This window comes from Hyperoodon ampullatus, assembly GCF_949752795.1.
Source record: "Hyperoodon ampullatus genome assembly, chromosome: 1".
Lineage (NCBI taxonomy): Eukaryota > Metazoa > Chordata > Mammalia > Artiodactyla > Ziphiidae > Hyperoodon > Hyperoodon ampullatus.
The window spans coordinates 30,374,587-30,387,078 of record NC_136914.1 but is presented as its reverse complement, the minus strand read 5'-3'; the positions used below and the strand labels follow the sequence as shown (position 1 = coordinate 30,387,078).

Sequence of the window (12,492 nt, the reverse complement as noted above, 5' to 3'; positions counted from 1 at the left end):
CTCTACTAATTGCTGGCTGAATTCACTATTTTTTTTTTAACATCTTTATTGGAGTATAATTGCTTTACAATGGTGTGTTAGTTTCTGATTTATAACAAAGTGAATCAGTTATACATATACATATCTCTTCCCTCTTGCATCTCCCTCCCTCTCACCCTCCCTATCCCAACCCTCTAGGTGGTCACAAAGCACCGAGCTGATCTCCCTGTGCTATGTGGCTGTTTCCCACTAGCTATCTATTTTACGTTTGATAGTGTATATATGTCCATGCCACTCTCTCACTTTGTCCCAGCTTACCCTTACCCTTCGCCACATCCTCTATTGTTTCAACAAACCCTGGGGGCAACTTGCTCAAAAGTCTGCTCTAATTACATTCAGGGTTTTTTGCAGAGGCAGTTTCTTATGTTCATCTTTGCGATTTGCTCTGAAACCAGGAGGGCTCTTCTTAGCTGTGCCTTTCTCTGATTCTCTCTAGTAAGCTTATTGGCCTACAATTTACCTTGTAAACTTTTTTTTTTAGGAAGAGTCTGTTAAACAAAGAATTTCTTTATTAATACAAACTATTAATACATACCAACAAACTATAAAGTGCTAAGAAATTTAAATATCTAAGTTATAGCAAACTGCTGGCAATTCAACATCCAGGGTCAACAGAATGCCTGAGGGAGACTGCAACAGATGAGGCATCCATGGTGGAGGAGGCATCTTCAGAGGTGAAGGGGTCCAGGTGTAACAGCTTTTCAAGTTCCCTTGTCTCACTGAGGGTCATGAGAGGAACTCCATTCAAGGGGAGGTATGTGATCTGGTGCTCTTCAGGCAGGTCAAAACTCTCAAAATCTAGTGGATTGAAGGGAAATAATTTTTGTTTCTAGATAAGTGTCATTTGAGGTAGGAAAGGAGTTTTTTGCTTTAATGATCTTCTCAGTCATCTTTTTGGGAGAGAAGTTTGTCTATTTGTGTTTGAGGGATCCATTAGTCTTTACTGACTTTTCTGTAGGCTTGTTGACCATTCCCAAAGCCTTTCTTGCAGCTTTAGGTAACGTCATGGAGCATCAAATATGTTGCCAACATGTGGTGTGGAAACCTGAAGTCTCCCATCTAAAGTTTACTGAAGACCCAGACCCCAGCTTCACCTTGTAAGTTGTAAGTGGGGCTACCAGCCCTCACTAAATTGCTTACAATTCACAACTTCATTATTATTATTATTATTTTTTCTGGTACGTGGGCCTCTCACTGTTGTGGCCTCTCCCATTGTGGAGCACAGGCTCCGGACGCGCAGGCTCAGCGGCCATGGCTCACGGGTCCAGCCGCTCCGTGGCATGTGGGATCTTCCCGGACCAGGGCACGAACCCGTGTCCCCTGCATCGGCAGGCAGACTCTCAACCACTGTGCCACCAGGGAAGCCCATATCTTCATTGTTTTTAAGAGTGCTCTTTAACCTCAATTTCCTCACACTCTGTTTCAAACAAAGTCAGTTCTTTTGTGGGTGATTTTGGAGTTATATCTGTTCTTATGGCCTCCTTCTCCTCGTGTGCGAAATATGTGGTTACTCTCTGGAACTGGGGGTGGGGACAGTAACTCACCTTTCTTGAAGTGACATTAGGCTGGTGGTATGGTCTCTAGTGTTCTTGATTTTTTTCTCCTTGCCTGAAACTCCAACTTGCAAGTAAGTTGGGCCAGCATTGATCAAGGTCCCAGTATTTTCAGCTTGTCTAGATTAGGGTAGATTCTCTGCCCTATGAGCGGGCTCCTATGGACATTCAGTTCTTTTGTTCAATATATCAGACAATATCCATTTTATAATATGTAACTTATGTTGTATAGTAATTTTGTCCAGCATGGTCAAGAGTTTAGTCTCTACTTGCAGCCAGTAGCAAAGAAGAAATTACTTTTCATCTAAAGAATATTTTTCTGGCCCAATATAATATCTATATACTCAAAAACCCAGTAGGACTTATCAGAGGCTCTTCTAATACCACCTTATACTGAAACCCAGTTCTTTTATGAATCAAATGAATACCTATCTCATTCTCAATAATGCTTATTTAAGATCTTTTCCAATGATATTAATCTCTGAAATTTAAATGTGCTTACCGTAAGGTCTATATGTTACTGTCCCTCATACCTAGATATATTCTACACACTTCCCATAATATAACTTTTCCCACAGTCCCCTGTGTTATGTGTATTTCTCCTAGACTTTGACTATTCAACATAATTTGACAGCTTTTACAAGTTAAAAGAATACATAGTAATAATAGGTCTTATGAAAAAAAAATCCTAGGAGGGTTTAAAGCAGTACATATTTTAAAGAACAAAAATTGAGCCTAGACATTTTCTGAGAGAATTCAAAAATACAATTTCTAAATAACATACTTCAGCATTTCAAGTATAATAAGTACATGTATTTATTTTTCTATTATAATTTTCTTTAAACAGTGTAACTTTTTAGGATGATGGTACTCAGTCCAAATAATTATAACTAATATTAACAAAATTAGAAACTGAGCTAATAATGGAAGGAGACGTTGAATATAGTTGGTAACATAGTGAAAAATTTATGCACAATACCTACGAATAAGATAAATCAAAGGCATATTATTTCATGTTGGATGTTGGGGTAAGCATAAATTCATCACACAGTTAATAGATATTTAAATAAAGTTGTAGATATTTTCAGCAATGAATGGTATACTTCTGATTTGATGAATTAATCTCAAAACATACATATAGATTATCCCCAAATACACTGATATTTTGGGGGGATACTATAGATGCAACATCTTTTATTTATTTCATATAAACATGCTTCTTGGGACAAGGTTAATATAAAATGGACAATCTGCCTTTATAAACAACTAAAATATAATGTATATTAATTTAGAGTTTAATTATATATGAAAGGGGTTAATCTTTAACATAACAAACATCATGTTTACAAAACCAATTACATTTAATTTGAGATGGCAAATGTTTAAAAGACACTATCTATCCAAATGTTCATTATGTCTATTAACTCTAATACTTTAGAGAATTAGAGAATATTAAATAGAAAACACCTGCCTGACTAGTGTTCCTTTCAGTTATCACAGTTTAATAACATTCAAGGCATACATTTTTGCCAGAATGATTTGAGATTCTCAGGAAGTTAAACATAAGCTCTACAGAGACCAAAAACTAGTGTGAGTCCAATTAAACTAGTAATCCAATCATCTCCCATATGTTTAGTTACTGCCTAATATTTGCCCACCACATACAAGTCCTTTGTGGTTTGCTCTCCTTGCTCTCATTTGGTTGCATAATGTGTATGTGTCAGATAGGGTTACATAGATAATAAACAGAAAATAAATTGTATAGCATATTAGATATCAATTCAATTATGGAAATGAATATCAACAAACGTGATAGCCACATTCTGGAAATTTTAAATAGGGTATTCAGAAAATCTCACTGGCAAGCAGCCGTCTGAAGAGACATGGCCTGTGAGCCATGGCCGCTGAGCCTGCGCGTCCGGAGCCTGTGTTCCGCAGCAGGAGAGGCCACAAGAGTGAGAGGCCTGCGTATCGCAAAAAAAAAAAAAAAAAAAAAAAAAAAAAAAAAAATACGGACTAACAAATCACTCTCATATGTTAAGATTTAGTCTTCTCAGAGGATGGGGAAGGTTACCGTGACTCAAGTCTACAATCGTGAATTTCTATAGCATGATTTTCAGAACATATTTCTGTGCATGAAGATTCCAAGGGGAGATAAATGATATTAGAGTGTGTTTGGAAGAAAAGTGAAAATAGGCTTTTGATAAGGTGCTGCTTTTTTTCTCTTTACCCATTCACACAGGAACTGCTAAATGGTAGATGTATGGATAAGTGAAATTAGAAGTGGCCCCTTATGAGTTCGTAAGGTTGTAACATTGGGGTGTACATTTTCATACTATTTTAGAATTGTATTAATTTTCATGATAGCCATATTGTTCTTAATTTTTTTCTCACTTTTAAAATATACATAATAGGACAAGCTGTCAGATATGATTAAACATATCGTTTCATCATGTAAAATCTATAATACTTAATGTAAAATCCAGTCAAGTTCACTTATTTTTTAAAAGAAAACCCTGTGAAGAACTTTTGTGTGGGAGTTTTAAAGGTGATAAGGTTCTAAAATTGCACTTTTTAAAAAGTGCTTTTACTTTACTTTTATATCATTAAACAGGAGTTGGAATAATGCCTGAAAATTGTATTGGTTTGCTACATAAACATGATGACACTACTCTGGAAATATATTCCATGTCCAGTGTTATTTAATTTGTCTTTTATCTAAATCCTCCTTCTCACACCCAAATCTGCTTCTCTTTCATGACTTTCTTATTTTTACCACTGATGTCCTATTTGAGACCTGCTGATTTGTTTCTTTTTATCATACACACTTATTCAGTTGCCATCTCAAGTCTGGTTCCTTAACACGCCCTGTCTTGTAATATATACTTTCAATTTAATTGTCATATATTAAAGATCACAAACTTACATTTTTTTGCAGTAGCCTCCCAAATGATACCTCTTTCCCTAATTTCCCTTCAGTCAAATCTTCATTCCATTAGAAAATAATGAATGTTGAAAGTGTTGTTTTCACTGTTATTTCTCTTTTTAAAAATTATTGCTGAGTTCCTACTGTCTGGATTAAGTCTAAACTCTTTAAATTCGTTTCATTCTTCACTTCCCTCCCTCTAAAATCTGATCATAACCCGTTTTTCTTGAGTTATGGGTATCACCTTCTTTACATAAATATTTACTTTTTCTAGTCAGTTTTGTTCAAGGACCTCTCCACATCCTATTTCTGTTCTTGGTTTCACACCTTTTCTTACTTCATGCCCTTCATTGCTATTATAAAATTATCACCAGATAATTTGGAAGAAAATCAGATTATTATTATTTTTTGCTATCACTTCACTATTTTCTCTTGCCTATTAAAAATCTACTCTTTGAAGTTATAGCTTCTTTTTAGAGCGATGGCCTTATCATTTTTATCTTGGTTTTTCTTAACGTTCAGTTTTTACACATACCCACATTATTGATGAGATCATTATTTTCAACACACTTTTATCAAGATGTGTATAGAATAATGCTGATGCCCTGTATGCCAGCTCTTATTCTGTTGAAGAAAGAATTATCTACTTTAGAAAATATTATATTATTGCATTTCCTTCTTTTTTAAAAGAATCACAAATGTCAATATTTTAAATATTTCATTGTTAAAAAAGAAGGCTCAGTATTTGTGTGGTTGAAAGTGTAAGGATGTTGAAAGGAAAGGATTTGAGTCTACTTTTATGTTCCATTCTGATACTCATTTCTTTAATACACAAGAAGGGATTCTAAAGACATAGACACCTTAAAAGGATAAATATCTTGCTTTACACATGAATATGAAGGCATAGAGCAACTTAGAATTGATATAATAAAGCTAAATTGTCATTCCTTGATTGGTCTCACTTTACCTGCCCTCTACCCCAACCCATCACTTTAAAAATAATGCAGAACAGCAGACTATGTTTGAAGTACAGGGAGGAAAACAAAACAAAACATGGGTATTTACATTAAAACACTGACTGAACTCTCAAGAATTAAAATGTAAGAGGTTTATTCTCCTTTTATCAAGCAATGTCTACAGACAGGGCATCCACATGGTGTAGGCTACCAAAGAAGGATATATGAGACAGACTTAACATTAAATCATTAGGTCACAGACACTTTATGTGGTTCATGATCACAAAGGAGAAAATTGCTAAAAAGGAAAACAGATAAGTAGAAACATAAGCTGATTTCTGTTGTTTATTAAATCTACCTCCCATAATGCTTCCTTAAGCTAAGAAGTAATCTACTGTATCACACAGTTCAGGATGCTATATACACATAAGATATTACACACTATAAAATTTCAGGTTTCTAAGCAGTTTTACACAATTTAAACTTGAGTAAAATTTGTATTTAAAAAAGACCTTATTGGATTACCTTCAGGAAATGGAGGTCATTTCAACAGCTCATTAGCATTTTTAGCAACAATAAAGCAAAAATAAGTAAAAAGATTCTCCAAACATGTAAGCTATTACTTTAAGCCTGGATAATTATCTGCTTATTTTAATAAACCAACTTGCTAGTTTTAATCCACTTCTACCAGCCTTTTCGTTGCCCTGAAAAAGAAAAGCAATAATTTTTACCTCTATGCAGTGTCTCAAATAAGAGGATTAGTCAGGTTTCAAACTACGGCACATAGTGAGAGAGTTGTTTAAGGATTCTGTAGGAGTCAAACAGAAGTCATTTAGGAAAGTTATTAAGGAATGAAGTCCTGTGATGGGTTACATTTAAATAGCAAAGGCAATGGAGAAGTACATCTTTCCTCACCACTGTGGTGCTATCCCCTAATTCCCAATTTCGGTTACTAATTCTCCTAAACCACTAATACTCATCAGTTCTCTAGCCAGTTTTCTCTCCCTGTTATTAATTTCCCGACATGTGGTTTACTCTAAGCAGACACAAATAATGCTTCTGTTTTAGAAATGGAAGTTCCTGCTGATGCAACACTGGACTACATGAAAAGAAAAACTCTATTCCACTAATAATAGACATTTGAAGGAGTTGACATCCCAGACAAACTTGCATTAAAAATATAATGCACTCTAGTGATTGAAAGCGAAATGAGTTGAGAATACATTGCAAACATTTCACCATAATTATTTTCCTCTTTTCCTCCCCATTTTCCATAGCATGCTGCAGATTATACAGTGAGTGTCAGAGTTTGTCACCTGTGTACAACCTTAGGCCAACTTATGCCTTCAAACGACATTTCATTGAGGGTTAGACAAATGGCTGAAGACTGGGCTTGTTGCAAGAGATATTCAACTTTTCTCTTTTAAATGACAAGAAATTTGCAGTGATGTGGGCGGTCAGTATGCAGCTTTTAGCCTTCCTTTTCTTCTTGTGACATTCCCTTCAAGGCACAAAAGATTATAAACAGTGGATGGGACAGAATATTTTGAATTAAGAATTTTAAGCTTCCATAACACCTTTTATTTCTGATGTAAGCATACCAAAAGGACAGAGAGAAAAATAGATAAATCACCCTCAAAATGAAATGATGCTTAAAATCATTTCAAATTCCCTGCAGTTGAGTTATTTGTAAGTATTTAAATTCCTATTTTATTGGCTTAAAACATAACTATAGATCTGATTCTTGTAATTGATGTATAATAGCTTCTCATTAAATATTGTGTTAAATATTTCTAATCAACCAATATTACTAATTGTGTATTTCTTTGCCAAAAAAAGAAAAAAATCTATTTTATTTGGGCCACCCAAGTAACTTATGTTTGCCTAGGATACAAACTTGAAAAGTTAAGCAATGTAAGTTGTAAATTTAAACCATGGATTAAGTGCAGTGTACTGGAAAACTCTTCCTTTAATCATTGTTTAATAGGGCTCCTAGGCATCTCCAACCCAGACGACTGTATTTCCTTGCTCAACTTCAGTGATCTCACAGTTTAACTTATTGAGTCGTCCATCTAGTATAAAGAGAGAGTCCTTGGAAGGGGTCATCAGATATTGACCAAACAAGCCACTGTCCTGGATTTGCCTGTTCTTCCGGTTCCAAGGCCATTCCTCTGCCTTGAGTGGTTCCTTAAGACTCTTTATCATCTTCACCTTCCCAGAGGCGAGCTCCGCAAAGAGCACATCAGTCTGTGTGCTTGAACTACCGTAGATGTTGTACTGATGGGCTTCCGTAAAGGATGGCTGAAAGGCCACGTCAGATATGTGCAGGTTTGTGTGAATATCAAAAGCCTCTTGTATTTCTCCTTGGATGGTGATGTACTGGACCCTCACAAGACCTTTCACGTCACTGATGCTGATGACATAGTGTCCGTCTGGAGAGACATACGGAGTGCCTGTCACATCACTGTTGAACCCAATGACCGAGTCAGTTACACTGTCTACTAAGAGCTGTGGTGGAACCGCCCCAGTGCCATTGGGTTTACAGCCAACAAAATAATATCCTCCCAAGTGTGTATACGCCAGCGACTGAGGGACACACTTATAGTCCTTCAAGTTAATGGTCTTGACGTATGACATGGTTTCAAGATCAATCTTTTGTAGTACAGCTTCATCTTTATGAAGAATAAATCCAAACCTGCAAGGATGAAACCAAAGTTAGACAGGAAACTCTGGGGTGGTCACCAGAAGAAAATGCACTGTGGGCAGGTGGAAAGGGCCATCACAGCCCAGGCATGAATTGTCAGGCTATGCAGCAACTGGTGGCCCAATGGTGTTAGAATTAACTTTAAATCTTGCTGCCCTCCTCTTTTCTCTAGGTCATCCTTTCATTACAGCCGAACAGTTATAGCTCATGCTGTAGAAAGCAAAATAATTAAAAGTGATATATCTAGTTAATTGGAACAACACATCTTATTTTTACTCTAGAGGGTCAAAAAGTAAACATTATTTTGCATGTCTCTAAACCTACTGATATTGAATCAACTTTGTTTACTGCTAGAAAGCCAGCAAGAATAAAAGCCTTGAGTATATATCACTTTCACTCACTTCATTTACTTCTTATATTGTTTATGACCTTCAAATAAATCTGACAGTCATCACTATTTAGATAATTATCCCCATTTTTCTCATTTTAAGCTGCCTCTCTACCCTAATAGGTGTAGATTATTTTTCGGGAGGGGTATAAAACTATTTTCCTTCTATTTATTACATTTTAGGATCATCTTGATTAACTACCTTTATGCTTTTAACGTTTATTTTATTATAAATTTCAAATACAAGTTAAATTTTTCATCCTTGCCAAGAAAATACTATTATAATTTTTAATGATACACCTGCATTGTATCGGTTATTTTACATTGAACAATGATGAACTTTGGAGATTTATAGCATTTTTCTATTAAATTCAATTAAAAAAATAAATATATTTTAAAATATGTTTTGTTGACCTCTTTGATAACTTCAGTGCTTTTGGTCCTGAATGCTAGCTGTAAATTATCAAAAGTCCCTGTGACGAGGGTAAATATATTTTGTGGGTTTTTTTGTTTGTTTGGTTTTTTGCAGGGTATAAATACATTTTGAAATACTGACCTATAACATCAGTGGCTTCCTAGCAAAAATAAGTAGGTTAAATAAGATAAAATGAGATAGAAACTACTATACACAATTATATCCAAAATGCACATTGGACAACAGAATTGTAAAGGACATTTATTTTGTTTTTGTTAATAATATTGATTAAAACACGTCCTAATATTTCCAAAAATTCCTTAAAAATAAAGATCAGAAAAGTATTGTTATGTTACATTGACTGTACTCCTAAATGAATAGAAATTAAGATGACTTTACTGTGAGTATTAAAACAAAGCAAAACAAAACACACTATAAAGAGTCATTTTTATTGTCACCTGTGCAATTCATTTTCACTATACTAATTCTTACACAAAGTTTAATTTTTGTAAAAAAAAATTACCATTTCCACACATAATACAGAAATATGGTGCATTCAGTGTAATAATCCTTAAAATTTTTAATATAATCACATGGCAAACTCAAAATATAAATAAACACAGATCTTTAATATCATAGAAAAAATAAGGTGAATGTTTTCAAAGAATCAGTCTTGTATTATGTAAGGCATGAAGTACATAAGCACAAACATTTTACTAAAATAGACATAAGACTGCAACTCATTCTATGTTATTACATTACATAGACTTAGGAAACTATATTATAACTTTAGATATATTTGAACATTTGTGAAGAGACTGCTGTCACCAGAGAGAGTACAAATTCTTCTATACAAAATAAAATCTACCATGTATACCTACTCCTTTAAAAAGATATCTTAAATATTTACTGAACAACCACTCAACCCAAAGAACTGGGAATATATTGGAGGTGAACATAACTTGCCCTGCTTTCAATGAGTCTAGAAATTTTGAGTGAATTGAAAAACTGTTAGTGATTAATGCTTAATTTTAGTATTCTGCAATACTATTACTTAGTAACTATTACTTTATATATATATATATATATATATATTTGAAATGGAATAAAGTAATCATTTTGAAAGTAATACTTGTATTGTATTTCAAAATGACATGCACCCTTCCTGGTTGACTTACGGGATCTTTATTTTTTCTTGTGTCCCTGATAACTGTGCTTGTGTCCTTTCAGTAAACAAAGCTCATACTATACCTATTCAGGATACAATTTCAGTCCTGATTACAATGGTATGAAGAGAACTTTTTAACAATCACTTCTAAATTCTCCCATTAAAACATGAATACCTAGTGCAGGTTTTAAATACTACCTGAATGTTAAAGAATAAGCAAACAAACAAACAAAAAGCCCTCAAACTGAAAACTGAGTCTCATTATTTTTGTGTTATTGGCATCAAAAATATCATAAAATCCTAATTATCACTACCTACTGTCATACTTGTCTTAATAAATAATGAACTTGGGCTACTGGAAAGGGATGTACTTCCATTCATTGACAGTCATTAAGGACATGTAAGTGTGGAGATGTATCATTGTGTCTGGTGTCATTTATGGAATTGTTAATTATGATGGAAGATACTGTCTTTTTTTTTGTTATATATGGTATAAATGGCCAGAGGCAAAAGCAGTCATTTGCACATTTAATAAAAGCCATAAACCAGTCAAGTCTTGGCATTTCAATTCTCCTCTTAACCTGGGATCTTCTGCTCCCTTTAGACAATGGTCTTTGAATGCTAAAGAGGAAGAAGGAGACAAGCTCTAACCACTCATGAACTAGTTTAACTCCCATACTGAAGAATGCACTCAAGTTTCCTGTGATACAATCCAGCCTCATTTGGAGGTAAATACAATTTTTAAAAAATGGTTCCATTAAAAATGCAAAAGCCCCATGTGGGGCAATAAAATTACATCCCTTTGGCATCCATACTGTATGCTCCTTTAGGACTAGAGATCTAGCTACATAAGCAGATGCATTGAGAAAGCCTTCAATTTTTCACTACTGATTTATAGGTAAGAAGTGGTGTCTCTAATTCAAAATTTCCCCCAGTACAGATTGATATTCTGAAGTCTCCCACTGTTCATTAGTCTGTGATTAATATTTACAAGGCTCTCAACTTTCATGCCTGTTTAGTATAATAAAATCCTGCGTAGCACTAGGCCCAACATAGTTTGTCTAATATTTGTCAGAATGTATGTAGGAAGTTGCAGACTATGAGAAATGAGAGAGTTAAAACTTATTCTTGAAACGACTTCGTGTATTTGGGAAATAAAGTCACTAGGAAATTGTAAACTCTCGGCATGGCATTGTGTGGATTTGTTGCCAGATTTGGTGAGGCGAGTGAGAGCCTTCTTTTCTTTACCAAATTATTTTTTTCTGAGTGTTTAATCAATCTAGTTCATTATAAATTTTATAAAAAGATTCAACTTTAATTACTGTTTTTATGCTTTAAAGTGAGATCATGAGGTGATTCACATTCAGAGAACTTGTTTGGATGAAGTAAGTGTTTTCAATCTGAGCTGATTTAGTTTCATGACCCAGTTTTTCAATATAATAGATATGTGACCTCATATAAAGTCCTTGACTCATATAAAGTCCTTGACTTCCATGAGTTTCAGTTTCCTCACCAGCAGGAAGAGGATAAAAGTACCTTGTTTTGAGAATGAGAATAAATGAGTGTTTATTACCAGTAAAATAGTATATTCTCGACAAATAGAAGTTGTCCATGCTTTATACGTTAAGTAGCATCATTTTCCCATTATGTATCAAATATAATATTTCCTATGGGACAACAGACTATTATAATCCATGGATGGAAAAACAAAAACAAATGATTAATTTTTTTTGTATAGCCAGTATTCCCACATTAAAAATAAGCATACGGTATTACCCAAATGTGATGAGATTTATCCATTTGTGAATTCAACAGCGGTCACTTTTTAAAAAATTAATTAATTAATTAATTAATTTTTGGCTGTGTTGGGTCTTTGTTTCTGTGTGAGGGCTTTCTCTAGTTGGGGCAAGCGGGGGCCACTCTTCATCGCGGTGCACGGGCCTCTCACTATCGCGACCTCTCTTGTTGTGGAGCACAGGATCCAGACGCACAGGCTCAGTAGTTGTGGTGCACGGGCCTAGTTGCTCCGTGGCATGTGGGATCTTCCCAGACCAGGGCTCGAACCCGTGTCCCCTGAATTGGCAGGGAGATTGTCAACCACTGAGCCACCAGGGAAGCCCAACAGCGGTCATTTTGATAATAGAAATTCACCTTTTTATTCTTGCTTTCACTTGTGTCAACAGGATCTATGTCCAGTGCGCACCTTGCCCAATCACCAAATTGCTCATGTTAGGAACAAGGGCAGCCGAGCTCACTCCATCATCCCTTAGAGATGCTGTTTCAGTTCCTAGGGAGGGTGTGGAGCCGGTGGCCATGGAGTACTGGGTGACTTTGAATTCTGCA

The 12,492-nt window shown here is 35.1% G+C and overlaps 1 protein-coding gene and 1 pseudogene across 4 annotated transcripts in view; both read right to left on the bottom strand.

The window, feature by feature from the left end:
- Positions 1-600: 600 nt before the first annotated feature.
- Positions 601-2,123, bottom strand: LOC307057218 (securin-like; annotated as a pseudogene). Its single transcript has 2 exons — positions 2,114-2,123; positions 601-1,098 (listed from the first exon to the last, which is right to left on the bottom strand). The product of its transcript is annotated as a securin-like (transcript).
- A 5,343-nt stretch (positions 2,124-7,466) lies between these two features.
- FSTL5 (follistatin like 5) overlaps positions 7,467-12,492 on the bottom strand; it is a gene marked incomplete at both ends in the record, with an annotated part of 543,379 nt that continues 538,353 nt past the window's right edge. For all 3 annotated transcript variants that reach the window (XM_079698612.1, XM_079698613.1, XM_079698614.1), the window contains one exon: positions 7,467-8,169. In XM_079698612.1, coding sequence (XP_079554738.1) covers positions 7,467-8,169 — 703 coding nt within the window. The remainder of the gene's footprint in view (positions 8,170-12,492) is intronic.